Below are 22,414 nucleotides of genomic sequence, written 5' to 3' on the forward strand. Positions count from 1 at the left end.
ATTTATGTACAAAAAAGTACTGACGTTCAAAATATGGAATTCGTAGACTGTAAGTACGTTTTTGAGGTCATTTATTCTCAAATGGTGGGCCGTATCTGTCGAGAAGTTGCAGACAGATTGTCGGTGGGTCGACATTAAAGTGGTTTATAAAACTTTATATTACTTTTTATTATTATTCAAAGGAATTAGGATGGTAGTTGAGAATGAATATTAACAGACCATTAGTCGAACATTTATTCAAGTAACTTTATTATAAATTTTAAGGGAAAACAACTTACATGAAGCATAAATTTCGTTGTAATATGAAAAATGACAAGAAAAAGGAAATGTAAATGAGATGAGATTAGTAGACTTGTAATCCATTTCAAACTATGTAGGATTCCTAAGGTTGTAATTATTTCATTCAGTATTTGTATGTTAACCTTTTGATATCTTGTGCTGCGAGTAAAGAATTCCAGGCAAGGACATTCGTATTTGACCTCACCGTGGGATGCTTGTTTCTAGGTAAGTTGCTTCAAGGGTATTGTTGTAATGAGCAGTTCATCAGCTGTTCAATCTTTGTACTGATGCTTTAGCGTTGTATAAAAACGAGGTCTAACATAAACATAATCTTGCAATAATTGTAAAACTGGAGTTTGGTAACGTATAAATTCGGAACTAGACCAATCATCTGCTGTATTTTCTTGATAATATTTTTGCTGTGAAATTTTATTTTCTGATTAGTGTTTTATAATCTGTATGTTTAGCAAACTGTGCCTGGTTACTTCCTTCCGTATCCGACAAAAAGAAATTTGTGTTGACGATTTGATGTATTTCATATAATGAAAATTAGATTTACTTTTCATGTAAGCCATCAAAGACTATTAGTTGTAGCACATTATTTTTCTTTATATTCAATCACAGTATTGAGTCTTTCATTAACGGTTTAATGTAAGCCTTGTCGACAATGTTGTTTTAATCGCATTAATATTCGGTTCTCTCTAGACTTGCAAAACTTGAATTTTAATTTGTGAAGTGAAAGAATTGCAAGATATTGCTATTTGTAATGTTCATTTTTAATATTTGGTTGTAACTTATCAAATCCAAGAGATTTGTAAGATTTTTTAAAAATAAAATTGAATTTAATAATCCCAACAGATTGATCAAGCATAAGCAGTTCCACCCAGATAGAACCGAAAATTCTTATTCAGTATTTGATCTGACACACGTGTCTCCTTTGAAGTTGACTAACACTGTTTCTGGCTTATTCTGGTGTAATAAACACTATTTTACTATAGAATCTATTTTATTTACACACATATACATACATACATACATACATTGTATATTTATCACATGTATCTTATTTAACAAGCAAAGTTTCAAGCTTTACAAAATAAAGACTTTCTCATGACAATAAAAATACAGTTTCGCAGAATAGACCTTTATTCTTTATAAATAAATATAGACCTTGCAAGTATACACAATCGATGCATTTATTATTTTCTAACAGACTTAGGGTCTATACAACTAGGTACAGTACAACACAAAGAAAAGGACAGGAAGGGTTCATTACATTGTCTATAATCTTGTGCTTTTTAAGATGGGCTTACACGTTTCAGGGAAGCAAAAGACATTTTACGTCTAATGAAAGAAAATCTTATCAAACAACTTGGATCCTGGTAATACTTCTGTCTTTGATCTTAATGGATTTTCCGCCTATTTTTGAATATACACTGTGGAGAGATCTTAAAATAATGGCACTGAACCTTGTTTTAATGGCTGGCCCTCTATTTGTTATACTACGTCACTGAGATAAGCATGTTATCAAACGGCCAGCTATGGAATTGGTCTCTTCTGTAAACGGTAATAAAGTGGACAGAGAAAGCAATCAAGTGGAGGGCGAGAACTCAAAATTGAAACTGATCTTTCTCTTTCAATGTGGTGAGACAATTTTAAATTACATTTGTTTAGAGAGGTCTTTGCTTCGGAAAGACACTAACCGGTCTTTTGCTTTCTTGGTATGCAGAGCCTCATCTAATAGTTAGCTGTACTGATGAGTGTCCGAAGGTGGGGGCAGGGTGGGGCCCGGTCCCCCCTCTGGCTCACGAAAAGTTAAATTTCTTAAGATTTTCTTAATACAAATAAAAAAAAACTACCAAACGTAATACAGCAACCAGGGAGATGAGCCCCTCCCTAGAAAATTTTCTTCGGGTGCCTATGGCTCTATTCCTTGCCAGTATATTGTCTATCAATGGGAATTATTTACCTTAGTGATTCATAGTTTGAGGGGCAGTACAATGAGCACAAGACACATGGAAAATACGATTGTCCTTATACGATACTCAAGGGCATAAGCCTGAAAAAAGTTAATACAGAATATAAATGTTGTTGCTGCTGTTCTGGTACGAACGTAAACGTACCAGGTTGCCAGTATTTTCCATCTTATTTTGCTGTTCCTCCATGCCTTGCTACGAGTATAGGTAAAAGTCAACATTTTACAGCCTGGATAAACACTACACTGCTTGAGAAACCACTGATATCGCACTTCTCACTACTAACATCAGACAAAATATTCTTATTCAGTTCTGTTAAGTAATTACAACTTTCTTTGTGGCAATAAAATGCAATCTACTTTCACTTCAAAAATGGTGAGAATGTTTCCCGAAGATAGAAGTATTAACACTAGTATGGGATCTTCATTCTGTCTTACGCCTTGAGAACAGAATCAACATACGTAACATGGAGATTTAAAAGATCCAGGAGCTACAATTTCCAAGATGGCACTGTAGGTACCAGCAATTCCTCCAAATATTCCGATGACGATCAAACACCATAGGTAAATACGTAAGCATAGTGGAATTGATCTGCAATTAGACGAGTGTTACATAGCATCACATTTACGTTTATTTGAGTTTACAAGTGTTAAATAAAGTTAATATTTTCGTTTAATTATGTCATGCGTTCCTATACGTAGTATAAAATTTTAAATTTATACATGTTGTAATCTACAAGCTATAATATTTAGGCTACGAATGTGAGCAATGTTTAGAAAAAAATAATTACAATCTAAGCTATAACATGTGAATAACATTTTTTCGTAATAAGGTTAATCGATTTTTACTTACTACATTCATAAATGTATTCAGAAAATTGCAGATGAAACTTTAAACAATTTCTTTCATGTATGTATGTTTATATACTTATCAAAGTGTATACCGAAGTCTAATATTTTTATTTTTTCAGGAATTTATCTTAATTAAAATGGTAATCAAGGAAGTTCTGACCCTTTTGTAGAGGTCTGTGTTCAATTGAAACTTACACCGTGAGTTGAATGCGAATAGAGAAAAGGTGAAGGTCAATTCTTGGTGTGGGTATATCCAACATACTATCTGGTTGTGGCAGTTCAGTTACATAGTAAATTTGCGTAAGGACAGAGTGAACATGGGACCTCCACAGAACGTCATAAGGGCGTTTACGCTGTACGAGTTCAAACTGGGTTCAAACGACGCTGCAGCTGGGCAGAAGATATGCCAGGCCTTTGGTAAGAGTGTCGTGACTACGCAAACAGTGCAACTGTGGTTTAACCCTTTAATTGGTAAACATTGATAGCATAAATTAATTATATATTCCTGTACTGATGGAATATGGGGTTTCTCGCGCACACACTTCACTTTTCTCCTAATTTTGCCATATGTAGACTACTTGTCGTGAAATCAGGAAATTCGAGCAAAAAAAAAAAAAAGTGTCTGATGTGAAAAATTGAAATATGAATGCAGTTAACAATACACAAAACTATAGTAGACAATATTTATATCCCACTTCACTTGTAGAAATTTAAGATCAAACTCTAGTCAATAGTTTAGTCTATATATTGTTTTTGTTTTGCATATGGTTTTTGAGTATGCCGTGTTCCTAATTTTGCTTTTAGCCACAAATTTGCCAAGTAAGCACCTTGCTGTAAATAAACATAATCCAATTTACTTAAGGACGTTTATATATATATATATATATATATATATATATATATATATATATATATATATATATATATATATATATATATATATATATGTATATATATATATCAAACTCGTTACATTTCTGTCAGCTAATGGTGTTTTACTCTGTTAACAGCACTCAACTGAGTGTACACAAACTGTGTATCATTTTTTCTGGATATCACTACTCACGTACCTTTCAGTCCAGTTCTCTTTCTTCTGATCGCAAAGAACCATGTAGAAATAAGGAGGAAAAACGAAGGTAAGCAATGTGATAGTTGAGGATCCAACTAGAGACAAAATCTTCCCAAAATCAGGAATTGTTTCCGCAATGAAAACCATTAAGATCATTAGCAACGTTCTAAGTAACACTCTCTTCCAATTGAAACCTTAAAAGTAATATTTTTTTTACAATTAATAAAATCATCATACTTTCAAAAAGAAATGGGTAAATAAAAATCTACACAAAGCATGGTGAAAACTACTATCACTGCACTTATATACATATTTTAGCAGTTTAATGTGGACACCAATGTGCATATATATAAACTAAATATACAACTAAACATTTTAAGTTTTGCTTGCATGAATCCATTTTTTATAAAGTGGAAATTTATAGTTGTATGTAAGATTATAACACTATAGGTATGATTTTAAAATATTAAAATAATACGATTAATAATCCAATTCTCTAATATATTGTCATCAAAAATGTCCATATTTGATTAACTAACGCTTTTGTGATCAGAGTATATACACTTATTTATTAAAACTAAAATAAGGTGTAACAGTTTCGACAGCTTAACGATGGTTTCATCAGAACCATCAGAGATGTCTCCGGAATATTGAAATATGAACTCAAAAGCGAAAGGCTTACCACACATTATTCGCTTTGGAAGCCACCTGTGTCTTTCCTACACTTGTTCTATTGGCCACCTGCCAAGACTTAATTACCCATCCACCAGTTTTTGTCTGTCAGATACCTGAGCTCCTTCGTGGCTAAGCGGTTAGCGTACGCGCCTTTGGCGTGGGAGACCCGGGTTCTATTCCCGGCGGGAGCTCATGTGGTTCGGATTCCACGTTAATCAGTAGGTCCACGTCTCCTATAGCCTCGCTGCTGAACGGGACGTAAAACTCAAAATCAATCAATCAATCTGTCAGATACCTGTTTCTGGATATATCTGTTTCAGTTAGTATCTGATGAAGATAATGTTAAGTTGTCGAAACTGACACACCTTATTTTAGATTTAATAAATAAGAGCATATACAGGGTGTCTACTAAAATTCCAAAATGAAATTTCGTGACTTTTTCGTGACCTTTTCTTTTCCAAATCACAAAATTTAGTAACATTTCCAAGAGCGATTTGGGTGCGAATTGGGCCCAATTTTCATGCGTGCGATAGAAGCGTGCTTCGCTTGTGATTTGGTACCGTCTAAAGCAGACCATAGACATTTTTGGTGGTAAATTTTGACATTTTATAGAACAAAATTTTGCAGTCTCTACTTATATTTGTACAGATATTAAAAAAATCGTAACCCAAAAGCTAAATGTTGTGATTTTTTCTTGATTTTCATGACCGTTTTCTGATTTCGTGACTTTTTCATGGCTTTCGTGACTTGCGTGACCGATAGACACCCTGATATACTCTGGTCAGAAAAGTGTTACGTTATTCCTATAGTAAGTTCCAGAAACATGATGGATATAGTTCCATATTTGCTGAGGTTAAATCTATTACAGTTTATACATGTTTTGTTTAATGGCGTAATTTAATGTTCACATATATACTTATCGATCAGTTTTAGAACCTCGATTTAGTAGATTTCGGAAGCAACGGACAAAATCTGAAGCAGCTAATTAAGTATGAAAGTCTATATTTTAAACTAAGAAATATGTAGTTCAGTGTACATTTACAGTGTACTAGGTATTTTACACTGTTAGATTGGATAGCGTTCTTGATTGAAAGTACGTACAATATACTGTATTGTTCCTCTTTCTTTCTTAATGTGATTGTAGATCGTTAGATAATGTGATCGTAAGCCACTAACTTAAGTGTTGGAACTTGCGCACATAATCGGTACCATCAGATCTCTATTGTCCCTCATTATATATTCCGATAAAACGAGGAATTAGTGTATTCAGTTTTGCCGGGTTTTTATCATTAACTACAGTATGTTTCAGAAACAGAATGTAGGTAAATATTAGAAGTAATTTAATTTTGAATGAAAACCTTCTTATTCGTCCATTCGTGGTTGGCCAACAGTTTTTAAAAAAATCGGAAAATTGTCAAGGTACACGAGAATGAGCTCTCAAAATGAAGCAGGAATATTTACATAGTCTACATACTCATCTATTTTAATGGAAAAGAATATAGTAAAACAAAATTTAAGACACATTACTGTACCCTACACCGAATTTGTTGGGTAGTCTATCTTGAAACGTGTATTTACATGAAATACAATACTCTATTCCGTTGAATAGGTACATTTGCTGTTGCACAAAGATATTTACCCTAATGTCATTGCTTGGTACACATTTCGAAATGCAACTGCTACTAAAGATTATAAACAATAGCAAAATACAATTAAAGATTTTTGTGTTCATTTATCTGTTAATTGATGCAACTTTCTTTTAATGTTAAATTTTTAATCAAACTTTTCTTATTTCTGATTTTTCAGTAACTTGAATAAAATGAACTTCAGTTGAGCGCAGCTTATTAGCTCCTGGCGTAGCCTAATCATAAGGGAGCTAATAGTTTCACTACAGTTGTATATAAATGTATGTGGTACTTTGTTTCTTGGTAACAAGAGGCCGAACTGTCTAAGCAATAAAGATAGCTATGTTTGATGGTCGAGCTCTGCCAGAGACAGCCTCCACTCGGCTTGTACTTTATACCTTGGTAGATACTGGCCGAATCTGAACCAAATTTGGTGGGCAAGTAGCCCATTGTCTAGTTAATGCAGATCGCTATATTTAGCGGCCAAGCTCGGCCAGGGAAAGGTTGTGTTCGGCAACATTGGAGTGTTCACAAGCTTTGTATACCGGAACTTCTGAGTTTGGTTCACCGACTGTGCTCCGCTTGTTGTTAATTTGTCCTTTTTTATTTTAAGTGCGAGGTTAGCTTAGTTTCTAAAATGAGTTTTAGTTTCCACTATGCTCGTAGTATTTGTTTGCTTAATTGAAAAGCAAATAAGAAAAAAAAAATAACTATTAATTTGGTAAATATCTCCACGGTAACAGTGGCACATATTCGGTTCTTTCAGGAATGTAAATTTCTTTAAAATCAAATTATTAATAAGTGTTTACACATTTTTAATAATTCTTTCAAGGCTACTCGTTTAAAATTCACGTAACACTTATGTTAAGATTAAAGGGTTTTACTTCGACATAAAGTTATGACTAACTAACTAACTAACTCTATGGCCTATGGAACCCGCAGGTTCAGTGCCGCGTTCACAAAAGATCTCCACTGACTTCTATCCTTAGCTAATTGCATCCAGTTTCTACTTTGTGTTCCTATCTCTGCGAGATCCATCTTAATATTATCCTCCCATCTGCGCCTAGGTCTTCCTAATGGTCGTTTTCCTATGGGTCTTCCAGTCAAGACTTTGAAAGCGTTTCTACTTTCTTCCATTCTAGCTACATGACCTGCCCACCTAAGCCTCCTAGACTTGACGACCCTAACAATGTTGGGTAAGCCGTATAAACTATGTAGTTCCTCGTTATGAAGTTTCCGCCATTCCCCATTCTCGTTCCTCTCGGGTCCGAATATTCTTCTCAGGATCCTGTTCTCAAATGCTTTTAGTATATGTTCTTCCCTCAGAGTAAGTGACCATGTTTCGCAACCATACAGAACAACAGGCATGATTATCGTTTTATATATTTTAAACTTCAAATTCCTCGACAGAATTCGCGACGACAAGAGATTTTGAACTCAATAATAACACGAATTCCCTGCTTTTAGTCGACATTTAATTTCTTCGTGAATATGATTTTCATCTGTTAATATTGATCCTAAATATTTGAAAGTATCCACTTTATCGAAAGTATTATTTAATATTTTAACGCCCCCACAATTTGCCGTATTACGGTCCCGACGCACTTCCATGTATTTAGTTTTCTCTGCATTTACTTCTAAACCCATGTCCCTGCAGATCTCTGCATTTATTTCTACTGTTCTCCTATCATCCCCTATTAAATTTACATCATCAGCATATGCCATCACCTGGTGAATACCGTTCAACTGTAGGCCCTGGTTGCTATCTTTGATTTTCCTTATAGCGTATTCTAGGACAAAGTTAAATAATAATGGCGACAACGCATCTCCTTGTTTCAGGCCATTTTGGACGTGAAAGCTCGTGGACAAACATTTTCCTACCCGGACTTTACTTTGGGATTCACTTAAGCATATCTTAATTAATCCAATTAGCTTTCTCGGTATTCCAAGTTCTGTAAGAACGTTGTACAATGTTTCTCTCCTAACCGAGTCGTAAGCTTTTCTAAAATCAATAAATAGTTGATGTACCGGGATATTGTATTCCCACTTTTTTTCGAGTATTTGGCGAATGGTAAATATTTGGTCGATAGTTGATCGATTTCGTCTAAATCCGCACTGATAATCTCCAATAATTTCATCTGCGTATGGGGTCAGTCTTGCTAATAGAATATTTGAAAGGATTTTATAGGATGTTGACAGAAGAGAAATGCCTCGATAATTATTACAGTCAGTTTTGTCGCCTTTCTTGTGAATTGAAACAATGATTGATTCTTTCCACTCTTGTGGCAATTCTTCCTTGTTCCAGATAAGGAGAATGAGTTTGTGTATCTTGTTCCACAATTTTTCGCCTCCAGCTAAAATTAACTCAGCCGGAATTTCATCCACACTCGGAGATTTGTGTTTCTTTAATTTCTTTATAGCGGCTTCTACTTCTATTCGATTGGGTTTTGGAATATACGGTTCTGCGGTGTGTATCTCCTTTTCTCCACGCGCATTAGTTTTTGGCTGCGTGTTCAGCAAATCGTCAAAGAAATCTTTCCATCTATTTAAGAGGCTATCCGTATCAGTGAGAACTGTTCCGTCAGCTTTCTTTAATATATAAGCACGAGGTTGATAGCCTTTCTTAAATTCGCCTATCCCCTTATACATGTCCCGAATATTTTTATTTTTACTATTATCTTCAAGTTCCTTAATTTTAGCTTTCAAAAAATTTTAGCGTTTCTTTGTTCTAAAGGTTTTGGAAGTTTCCCGCCTGATATCTGCGAAATTTTGTGTAGTTATTTCATTCGGATTTTGTAGCCACCGTAATTTTGCCTGTTTTCTCTTCTCTGCTAGTTTAATGCATTCTTGGTCGAACCATGGTTTGTTCCTACGTATTTCCGCGTGTCCCATTTTTCTATTGTTGAACTTTTAATGCTATCTCTAATTTCAATCCAAGTATCCTCAACACTAGTGCATTCCGAGTCTTCTAAAACCGAGAATCTATTCGAAACTTCAATCTGGTATTCCTTTCTTACATGGCTCTCTTCTAATTTCTTTAAATTAAATCTCTCCGTTTTCGGACATCGAATATTACCTTTATTGAACGATAATCTCTCCCGTATTATCGCTACTACCAGGTAGTGATCAGTGTCACAATCAGCCCCTCTAAACGACCGGACGTCAATTATGCTAGATTGTCTTCTTCTATCTACTAAAACGTGATCAATTTGATTATTCGTTTTTCCGTCTGGTGATGTCCAAGTGTATTTATGAACGTCGCGATGTGGGAATTTTGTACTCTTCACGATTAGGTTTTTGGATGTTGCAAAGTTCACGAGTCTAACACCGTTGTCATTACTTTCCTTATGCAAACTTTCGTTCCCTATAATCGGTTTGAAAATATCCTCTCGTCCTACCTTCGCATTGAAATCCCCTAATAGAATCTTCATATGGTATCTCGGGAGTTGGTCAAATATCCGTTCCACTTCTTCGTAAAAACTATCCTTTATATCGTCACCCTTATCTTCAGTTGGAGCATGTACATTTAAAACAATAATATCACACCACCGTCCCTTGAGAGTAATAAAAGAAAGTCTGTCAGTAACAAATTCAACCCGTTTAATTGCTGCTAATATTCGTTTGTGAACGAAAAACCCTGTTCCTAACTGGTGATTTTTATTTCCTTCCCCGTAAAAGAACGTAAAATTTCCGGAATTCTCAGATCCATTTCCTTCCCACCTAACTTCCTGAACTCCTACTAGGTCCATCCTGTATTTCTCTAACTCACTCGTAACAGATTTTAACGCGCCTGCCCTATAAAGACTTCTAATATTCCATGTTCCAAATCTCATGTCCATTTTCTTTTGCCGAGGTCGTGCCAAGTTATCAGTCCTTGTCCGAGGCTTTTGTGAATGTTTCTGAACAAGTACCTTTTTTTACAGGATGAGGGTGTTAACCTTACCCAAACCCCCAAGCTGGAGGACCACTTCTAGTCGGCTGTCCGCGACTGCTTATTCAGTATATTCGCAGCTAACCTCTATATCTAGAGGCCTTCTCCTCGATCCGCAACCTGAGGACGCGCCATGCCGTGGTGACAGGAACCCACGTTACAGGGGAACATAAAGTTATGACGCAGAATAATTAGAAAGATATTTAATTTAGGAAACATATGCTATTAATCACTGTTCGAAGTGGAAATAAACCAGAGGCGGTATGTTTGATTACGATTTTGACTCGACATACCGGCTACCTAAATGTTGAAATACAGTGAGGATATGTTGCCTAAAATATTGCATTTCAATTTACATAATGACTGAAAACCATTAGAGAGCTTCTCTGTAGTAACGTGTGAAGGAAGGGAGGGCATAGAGAGACTTTGATCTCCTCCAACGTTCTGAAAAACTATCCCCTTATGTTGTATTATACATGAAAATGCTCAAAAACCGAATGAGGATATTCATAATTTCCTGCGGGAAAGCTCCCGGTCCCCTATTCGACTGTGGGGTATTCCAAACACCCGGAAGGTTCGCTCCAACAGCAAACAACTTCTTAACCCGCAAGTGCTCAAAACACTTCATTTATATACATTAAGGCAAGAAGGCACACACATACAAACATATATAACAAAGAAACAATTCAATATGGCACATCAAAAAAACAAACTACTGTAGGTGAACTTTTTTGCAGAAACGTCATTTTCAAAACAAAAGGTAGGAAAAAGGTGGCGTTGTGAACTTAAGAAATTATTTCTACATAAGAAATAAAATATTTTACGTGCAAATCTATTTGTCAATTACTGATTATAAAAATGAATTTATTAAAGGTATTTAGCAACTACTTTTCAGTGAGGGTATGTTTTAATCATTGGAAAACCATAGACGGTATACCTTCATCACTGAAAGACCAGAGGCGGTATGGCATATCACTGCATACCGTCTCACTTCGACCACTGCTATTAATAAATATTAAAAATGCATTTTGTGTATCAAACTACAAAGAAATAATATTAAAAGTGTTTTTGATAGTAGTAATAATACTACTTACTGTTGGGAATTTTCAGATGATGTTCCACTTGTTGGCTAAGTGGATTTGTTAGAATCAAGAATGCCATTACAAGATGAATTAACATGGATACATTTGCTACAATTACAAGTGGAGCCGTTTCATCTAAAGAAGATAAAATATTTCCTTTCACGTCATCTCCAAACACGAAATAGCCTCCTGCAGCTACAGGTACGTACAGCACCAGTATCACTAGAAGAATATATTAAATTAATTTTAAAAGAAATAAGAACCTTGTATTATTTTACTATTTAAAAATACCTCATCTAGCCCCATAAAAATCATAGTGACTAAAAACAAAATCTCTGGCTTACTGAAAATATCGAAGTTTGGTTGAATAAAACCCATAGTGAGTGAGTAAATGAAAGTAACTTGCATAACTTCATAAAAGGACAATCTGTAATATAAAAACATAAAAATATAAAGATATTTAGTGTGTGATAGAAACCTTCTCGTAAATAAAGTTACCTTGAATGGCAATGAAAATAAGATCGTTTTCAATAATAACTTTAAATTAAAACTGAAAATAAATCACAGTTATAAAATTGCGTTGTTCATAATTTTGTCTCAAGAATAATATACACCCACCACAAAACTTCGGATCTCATAACAAAAGCACAATAAATACAGAAAATTCATGCGAAAAGCTATTATTAAAATATCACATACAACAGAAAATGCATAAATTAGTACGGACTCATGTTGCCGTTACTGTTGCCGTTGTTAGATCGATCTGCTTTCGTATGTGTGTGAGTGTGTGTAACAAATTTCTGTACATCATGCATCTTAACTAAAACTACATTATACATCTTAATGAGAATTGTACTGTATGTGTTAATGAAAATAGCGTTGCAAAGTGATTGCTTTGTACCTTTAGCTATGATTTGCTGCTCATAGATGCAACAAATAAATTTGCAAAATAAACTAATTTGAGAACTCCATCAAAATAAAAAAGTACAGGCCACCACACTAAATTTTCTCTCTCACACTTGTTAAATTAAATCATGTCATGCTGTAGTTATTACGCATACATTTATTTATAAAATATGAACAAAATTATTATAGGCGTTTTCTGAGAAGTTTGTATCGAAGATAGTTCATCACAAGAGCAAACTACCTATTGTGAATTTCTTTATGTGAAATTATTCATGGCTGCTGTAGGTTTTTTTCTTTAGAGAAGTATTTATTTAAGGAATATGAAGAAAATCAAGTAAACAATTTTGACAAAATAGTTTGCAGAAAAAGTCAATTCCGGAGACAAACTATTCCATTGTGGATTTTAAATGAAAAATGACTTAGGCCACATTATAGAGTTGTTAAGAAATATTTATTTATGAAATAACAATAAAATCCCATGAGTCATATTTTAGAAACTGTCCAAAAGAAGACTAACCCCCAAGAGTAAAGTACCCCTTGTGGATATTTTCATGCAAATTGACTTATGACATATTGTAGGTTTCTGAATAAAATATTTATGAAATTAAAAAGATATTTTCATATATATATATATATATATATATATATATATATATATATATATATATATATATATATATATATATATATACTATGTATGAAATATTGTATATGAATATTGTAATGAAATATTAACAAATTTGTCTAAGTTGTGGTTTGAGAAAATCATTCGAAAAGAACCCACTCCCAAGAGTAAACTTTTCGTTATAGACATTTTCATAGCAAATTAATTTTGCCATATTTTCGAGTTGTTAATGAAACACTTATTTATTATATAAGAACAAAGTCCCTTGAATCACACTTGAGAAAATGGTCTGGAAAAAATCACCCGAAGAGTAAACTACACCTTCTGGATATTTATGTCCTACTGAAGGTTTGTTAAATGAATATTTATTTGTGAAAATTGTCAAGAGTTCGAGAAAATTGTCCGTAAAGAATTCGTCCCGAAGAGTAAACAACCCTTTTGGAACTTTTCCCAGAGAAACGACTTACACTACATTATACGCTTGTTTGTGAAAAATATTATTGGTTTGTGAAAAATAAAGAAGAAACATTCCTTCCTTTTTTCACCCTTCAGTAAACTACCCTTATCTTTTGGGATAAGGAAATTAGAAAATAAACTAAGAATATTATTTTTTAATCCCTTAAGTTTAAAATGTATTCCAGAACATGAATAGGAAAGCGCACATTAGGATTAACGGACGAACAGACTGACAGACAGTGAAAACTCCCATTTTCGGTATGTAGAGGTCATGAAACGTGTAAATTTGTTGACATTTCGAATTCAATCTTTTTCATGGTTACCATACTTTCTTGTTTCCTGTCTTCGCTCGAAAGTAATAATAAAATTCAAAAAGATGAAAATCTTATCTGAATTACTTTATCACAATTAGCACTTCAGAAAACTTCAAAATAAGTTCTAGGTATATCTACTTAAGAAAAAACTTGCATGTTTTAACGAAAATCATATTCCATATATTAATGAAAATTACTTTATAGTGTATATTTAAATGGAAATCACATTGGACATCTTACGGTAAATCACTTTACGTATTTTAATAAAAATCACATTATGAATTTAATGAAAAGTACATGGCATATTTTAGTGAAAGCAACGTTACATATTTTAATGAAAATCACATTGTCACAATGAATGAATGAAAATCACTTTTCACATTTTAATCTTAATGGAAATCACATAATGTAAGCATGCAGTAACTAAATGGATGAAAATGTTTGCTACAACTAGTTACCTTCCTACAAACCTATTTCATGCGTGCAGATGTCAGGATAATGTCAGTATTGAGCACTCGTCTGAGTGTTTTGTAGGATGGATAAACGCAGGATAATGAGAAAATATTCTAAAGAGATTACACTCCTCACTTAAAAGCCTTGTATGTTTGCTACTACTGTAGGTAATACTATAATATTACTAATATGTAATACTGTAGGTATTACCAGATAATACTACACAATGTAAATCAGAAATTACTTATGATTGTTATTTACCTGTGAATGCTATAACAACACTAACTGGGAATTTTTCTCTATGTATCATGTCATTTTGAATTGTAGGGAATGTAGAAGCTCCTCCAAAAGCAAACAAAATTGTTCCAAACGCTATGAAGAATGTTTGGAAACTTGGGTAGGAATGAACAGGCTCTGGAACTGTCTTGATATCCAGCATTGTTTGAACGAAAATTAAGACACAAGAAATTATGGTTGTTCCAAGTGCTGTTATTCCAACAATCCTATGAAAGTAAGAAAAAATTGTAATTAGTAGGCTTATTAACGGACACAAAAGCATAAATAAATAGTTCTTACTTATAAGTACAGAAATCAAGCTCTATAAGAAAAGAAAATGATTGCTATCAGTAGTATGACTCGTAGGTTGTGAAAACAGCAGTTGCAATACCAGACGTATACACGCACATGCGGACGTGTTTCTGCTTCCTAGCGATACTTCAATATTTCAAATATACGAACATGAAAAAATATTTTTCTCTACTTTCATATTTATTGATTTAAGTTTATATTCATTCTTATTTCTATAATATTTAGTTAGTATTCACTTTAAAACATAATGATCACTGCTGAACATAAGTTTAAAAGTTAGCTATTTCTATAACTTACTGCAATATTACTACATCAATGAAACATATATACCATGTACTGTAAAACATAATGAGAATTTTAATAATTATGTATACTCCATTTCATTTATGAAATTAAAAGCAGTACCACATGCTTCTTAGCGCACTTGAAATAAAGTAAGACAATTGATTTTTCTTAACTTTTTATAAGATGATTAAAAACCGACAAGGAACATTTTGGATAACACTCTCTGAACTCGTACAAAAAACTCGAATTCAATTGTATGGACCAGGTTCATATTTAATTGCTTTTGTGAAACGTGTTTGTTAATCATTTCTAATTCCACCGTTACTTGCCCAGAAATTGATAAGAAAAAGTTGAAACATGCGCTGTTAAATGAAGAAATTCGTAACTGCTATGAAAGATAGACTCTTGATTGTCAAGTGACTGAAGCAGCTTGTCAACGATACACGAAAAGCAGAGCGTCTCAGGTATAAATGTGCTTTCCATGTTAAGAAATTAGAAGCTCATTGCGGTATGCTCAATGTTACTGGATGCGGTTTCAGCTCTCATGCAAACCAAAATGTGAACCTTTTTCTTTAATTTTTTTGTATGAATATTTGATAGATGTATGAATATTGTCCTGCATTGGAGAACAAAGTTTTCTTTTTTACTCAAACGCTGCTCTAATACTTCAGATACATTATTTGCAATCTGTTGCAGTAGCTGCATCTGGTTACTATGGATGTATTTTTGACTTCAGAAACAATCTTTTTACATAATTATTTATACAATCTCAGACATAAACCTTATAGACAATTAAGATTTAATAATATAGTTTACTTGACATTGGTGTGTAAAGATTAGTGAAAGGTGTAATGAGACAAAAAATTTTGGGGCCACCATTACTAAAATGGAGTGTTCTTAAAAAAGATCGAAATCAACTTTTACTGGACGCTGCTTTCTTTGTTTCATAATTCTTTAATTTGAAAAAATACATGTAGGAGTACTAAAATTACTTTGCTAGGTTTCTTTTTTCAATTTGTTATTGAGAGTAAAACTCAACCTAGGAATTAAAAAAATCATTGTTGCATTTACGTTTATGAAAGAGGTCACGACAGCCGACTTGAATCAGAATTAACAACGGTCAAAAGTATGATAGGAGAAATAAAAGAAAGTAACAACTAAGAAACAGAAGAGTATAATGGACGAAAGAAAGAAAAAATGAAATGAAATTAAATGAAATTAAATTTTTGAGTTTTACGTCCCACAGTTATGCCGGTTAGGCTAAGGGAGACGGTGATGATGAGTGATGAATGAAATGGTGGAATGAAGAAAGTGGGAGGAAACGGGAGAACCCCGAGAAAATCCACGCACACGGTGTTTGTTTACCACAAGAAAGAAAGAAAAAGAACGCATTCTTACATGGAATGAAATTTGACAAATAGAGTATTATTTCTGAACAAAGAGCACGAGAAAATGGAAAGTCAATGAAATTTTTATAAATTAGTAAATTAACACATTAAATTTAGTCGCAATCAATGGTTCTAAAGCTATTTAAAGTCATATTCAAGGAAACCGGGTCCTTCCCTTTGTCAAGTTTTCTACCTCTATTCAGAACTAGACAAATAATCTCTAGTTCTTGCGGGATTAATCATACCTTGAGTTAATGCCTAACTATAATACCTAAAAATCGTGGATGTCCTGAAACTTCATCCCTGATAAAGGGTGAAACCATTGCAAGGGAACTGACCTTTGGCAGACGAAAAATTCCTTTACCTCTTTAATATCTTTACCTCAACCTGTTGTAATTATTAAAATATGCTACGTATAGTTCAAGTAGAAATTGTATAAAAGAGATATCTCTCATGAAATTAGCAGTGAGATTGCTGAAATAAATGTCAGGTGAAAATAAGAATATTAATAAAATGACAACATGAACCAAATAGTTTTAATTTATGAATGAGTGTTTCAGTAAATCTTATTTTAAAACTACCTTACATTTATACTTATATATTCTAAGCATAATTGAATTCTATGAGAATAAGCTAAAAGGGTGTTGGGCGTAATTTACGATCTAATTTTATTTTTATATCTCAATGTTTCCCAACAAAATTTCACTGCATATCTATATACCATATATAACTATTTCATATGCATTTTAATTTGTGATGTTTTCTATGATGTGTGTTACATAGTTATTTCATGTGTAACTTTATTTTAATTTGTAATATTTTTATGTAAGATGTATGGTTATTCAATTTATATCTTAATTTGTTATATTTTCCATACATGGATTCTAGTTACTTCATATGTACGATATATATTCTATACAATGCTTTCAATTGTTATATCTTTATATGAGGCGCCTAGTATCAAAAGCAGCCAAATACACTTTTTACCGAAATTGAGTAATATATCGCTTGTTATATTTTTGAACTAAAGGAATTCCATGGAAACAGAATCCTGTTTAAAAGCTTAATATCTCATACTAAAAACTAGTTCAAATATGGGACTTTGTACGCGTGTACATGGAGCTTCACTGCACGTTTTGCGAGATTACTCAAAACTAAATGAAATGGATGTGGCGGATTTTGATACTAGGCGCCTCGTATATGATATATACATTTTCTGTACACATTTTAATTTGTTATGTTTGTATGGATGATTTATAGATATTCTGGGTATTCAATATCTAGTTATTCTATATGTACAGTATGTAGTTATCCCATGAATACTTAATTTGTGATGTTTCATCAATTTTTGTCTGTTTGTTATATAGATTATATGCATGTTTCGTCTCTCTCTAAAAATAATTCTACAACATTAACTGTTTAATAGAAACAATCATCATCATCATAGGTATTCTGCCTTTATTGGCAGGTTACTTGCCGCAGCTGAGAAGCTTCCATGCTCCACAGTCCTCCGCTAACCTTTTCGTCTTCGCGTATGATCTTTCTGTTTTAATGTCATCCATTAATTGTAGTCTCCTTCGTCCCCTCCCTCTCTTTCCCGCCACCATACTCTCTATGACGTCCCTCATGATACAATCTCTTCTTAGGCAATGTCCCAACCAGTTTCTCTTCCTCTTCCTAATAATATCTAAAAGTGTTCTTTTCTCACCCACCATTTCTAACACTCTCTCATTCGTTTTCCGCTCTACCCAACTAATTCTTTCCATTCTTCTCCACACCCACATTTCGAAGGCTTCCAGTCGATTTTCATCACCTTTACGTAATGTCCACGTTTCCGCCCCATACAGTACAACACTCCACACGAAGCATTTTATGAGTCTTTTTCTCAACTCTTTATTCAAGGTCCCACAAAACAGACTTTTCTTCCTCCTAAAGGCTTCTTTTGCCATTCCTATCCTTGCTTTTATTTCACGTTCGCATTTCATGTCATTACTAAGAATACTACCCAGGTATCGAAAACTATTCACTTGTTCTATTTCCCCCCTCCTACTTTTATATTTGACACAGACCCCTTCATTCCAATCACCATGGCTTTTGTCTTTCTAACATTTATTTTCATCCCATATTCTTCAAAGACCTTTCTCATTTTTTCTAACATTTTATTGATTTTCTTTTCAGATTCTGCAAGAAGCACCATATCGTCTGCAAATCTTATGCATCTAATCATTCTACCTCCTACCGAAATGCCATCATCATCATGTAGGCTCTTTTTAACTATCTCTTCTAGATAGACATTAAATAGTGTTGGCAAGAGGCAGCATCCTTGTCGAACTCCCCTACCAATTGCACTCTCTGCCGTCAGTTCTTCCCCTATCCTAACACTTACTTGTTGGTTCATGTATAAGTTCATGGTAGAAACAAAATTGTCCAAAAATAAGACAAACACCAACCAACAGAACGTATGAAGTTGAACAAAATGTTATGAATGAGTATACAAGCATACACCAATCGACAGAACGTATTAAGATTCAAAAAATGATATCAGTGAGTTTAAAAGGATATACCAACCGACAAAACGTATTCAATTGAACAAACTGATATGAGTAAGTATAAAATCATATACCAATAAACAGAACGTACTAAATTCAACAAAATGATATAAGGGAATGTTACAGCACATCGGTAGTTTTTGAGTTGAACAAAATGATGTGAATGGAAAACCACATACCAAGCAACATAACGTATTAAGTTTTACAAAATGATATGAGTGAGTATAAAAGCATATATCAATCAACATAATATATAAAGTTGAACAAAATGATATGAATAAAAATAAAATTATAAACCATTCAACAGAACTTATCAAGTAGAAGAAAATGATATGAGTAAGTATACAAGCATATACCAATCAACAGAAGACATTAAATTCAACGAAATGATATGAGTGTGTATAAAAGCATATACTAATTAAAAGTACTTATTAAGTTTAACAAAATGATATAAGAGAATGTTAAAGCTCACCCATAGTTTTTTGGTTGTAGAAAATGATGTGAGTCGGTGAAAAACCATATACCAATCGACAAAACGTATTCAGTTGAACAAAATGATATGAATGACTATAAAGTCATATACCAATCAACAGAACATATTCAGTTGAACAAAATATGAGTGAGTATACAAGCATATATCAATCGACAGAAAGTAGTAAGTTTTACAAAATCATATGAGTGAATATAAAAGCATATACCCATCAACAAAAGATATTAAATTGAGTAAAATTATATGAGTGAGTATAAAAGCATATACGAATTAACAGAAATTATTAAGCTCGCCAAAATGAAATACGGGAATGTTAAAGTGCATCCGCAGTTTTTATGTTGAACAAAATGATGCGAGTGAGTGAAAAACCATATACCAATTGACATAACATTAAGTTTTAGAAAATGATATGAGAGGGTATAAAAGCATATACCAACCTATAGAACATATTTAGTTGAACAAAATTATATGAGTAAGTATAGTCATATACCAATCAACGGAAGATATGAACAAATATTTCGAACAGTATACAAACATATACCAATCAACAGAACATTATAAGAACAAAATGATATGAGTAAGTATAAAAGCATATGCCAATTAACAACGCATTGAGTTCAACAAAATGATATAAAGTTATGTTAAAGCTCATCGGTAGTTTTGCATTGAATAAAATGATGTGAATGTGTAGTAAACCAAATACCAATCGACACGAAGTATTAAGATTTACTGAATTATATGAAGGCGTTTAAAATCATATACCAATCGAAAAAACGTTTTCAGTTGAACAGCATGTTATGAGTGAGTATAAAATCATATACCGAGCAACAGAACGTATCAAATGAAGAAAATGAAGTGAGTAAATATACAAGCAAATACCAATCAAAAGAACGTATTAAGTTGAACAAAATGATATGAGTAAGTATAAAGTCATATACCAATCAATGGAATATATGAAGAAAATAATACGAATAAGTATACAAACGCATACCATTCAACATAACATATTGAGAAGAACAAAATGATACGAGTAAGTATACAAACACATACCATTCAACAGAACATATTGAGAAGAACAAAATGATATGAGTCAGTTTAAAAGCATATACGAATTAACAGAAGGTATTAAGTTCAACAAAATGATATGGTTGAGTATAAAAGCATATAACAATTAGGACAAAATGTTAAGTACAACAAAACTATATAAGAGAACGTTAAAGCTCATCCGTAGTTTTTGAGTTGAACAAATTGATGTGAGTGCAAAACCATATACCAATCGACATTACATATAAGTTTTATAAAATGATATGAGGGAGTATAAAAGAATATATCAATCGATAGAACGTATTCAGTTGAAGAAAATGATACTAGTAAGTATACAATCATATACCAATCAACAGAACATATTAAGAAGAACAAAATATGATTGAGTAAAAAGCATATACCAATTAACAGAAAGTATTAAGTTCAACAAACTGATATAAGGGAATATTAAAGCTCATCCGTAATTTGAGTTGAACAGAATGATGTGAGTGAGTGGAAAACCATATACTAATCGACATATTATGTTTTACAAAATGATATGAAGGGGTATAAAGCATATACCAATCAATAGAACGTATTCAGTTGAACAAAATGATATGAGTATAAAGTCATATACCAATCAAAGGAAGATATGAACAAAATGATACAAGTAAGTATACAATCAACAGAACATTATAAGAACAAAATTATATGAGTGAGTATAAAAGCATATACCAATTAACAGAAAGTATTATGTTCAACAAAGTAATATAAGGGAATGTTAAAGTTCATCCGTAGGTTTCGAGTTGAACAAAAGTATGTGACTGAGTGAAACACCATATACCAATCGGCATAATGTATTAGGTTTTACAAAATGATATGAGGGAGTATGAAAGCATATACCAATCGATAGAAAGTCTTAAGCTCAACAAAATGATATAAAGGAATGTTAAAGCTCATCGGTAGTTTTGCGTTTAATAAAATGATGTGAGTGTGTAGTAAACCATTTACCAATCAACACAACGTATTAAGATTTACTAAATTATATGAAGGAGTTTAAAATCATATACCAATCGACAAAACGTGTTCAATTGAACAAAATGATATGAGTAGATATAAAGTCATGCCATTCAACAGAACTATCAAGTTGAAGAAAATGATATGAGTAAGTATACAAGCATATACAATTAACAAAACGTATTAATTTCAACAAAATGATATAAGGGAATGTTAAAGCTTGCCCGTAGTTTCTGAGTTGAACAAAATTATATGAGTGAAAAACCATGTTGAACAAAATGATGTAAATATAATATATACCATTGAACACAACGATTCAAGTTGAAGAAAATGATATGAGTAAGTGCACAACCATATACCAATCAAGAGAAGAAATTAAGTTGAACAAAATTATATGAGTATATTGGAATATACCAATTAACAGAACGAATTTAGTTGAACAAATTACATGAGTGAGTATAAGATCATATACCATTCAACAGAACGTATCCAGTAGACGAAAATTATATGATTAAGTATACAGTCATATATCAATAAACAGAACGTATTAAATTGAACAAACTAGTATGAGTATAGAAGCATATACCAATCAACAGAACGAATTAAGTTGAACAAAATGATATGAGTATAGAAGCATATACCAATCAACAGAACGTATTAAGTTGAACAAAATGGTATGAGTATAGAAGTATATACCAATCAACAGAACGAATTAAGTTGAACAAAATAATATGTGTGAGTATACAGGCATATACTAATCAACAGAACGTATTAAGCTTAACAAAATGATGTGTAAGTATCAAGGTGGATTGATTTAAATCAGTCTGATTTA

At 32.8% G+C, this 22,414-nt stretch overlaps 1 protein-coding gene across 3 annotated transcripts in view; it reads right to left on the reverse strand.

Annotated features, from left to right (window-relative positions):
- Positions 1–1,265: 1,265 nt before the first annotated feature.
- Positions 1,266–22,414, reverse strand: part of LOC145664262 (uncharacterized) — a 300,981-nt gene continuing 279,832 nt past the window's right edge. For all 3 annotated transcript variants that reach the window (XM_081730772.1, XM_081730771.1, XM_081730770.1), the window contains exons 5-8: positions 14,504–14,745; positions 11,501–11,710; positions 4,177–4,369; positions 1,266–2,846 (exon numbers count right to left, since the gene is read on the reverse strand). In XM_081730772.1, the coding sequence (XP_081586898.1) occupies positions 2,708–2,846; positions 4,177–4,369; positions 11,501–11,710; positions 14,504–14,745 (784 nt within the window). In that variant the 3' untranslated portion in view covers positions 1,266–2,707. The remainder of the gene's footprint in view (positions 2,847–4,176; positions 4,370–11,500; positions 11,711–14,503; positions 14,746–22,414) is intronic.

Source organism: Thermobia domestica, chromosome 11, assembly GCF_964235325.1.
Source record: "Thermobia domestica chromosome 11, izTheDome1.hap1.1, whole genome shotgun sequence".
NCBI lineage: Eukaryota > Metazoa > Arthropoda > Insecta > Zygentoma > Lepismatidae > Thermobia > Thermobia domestica.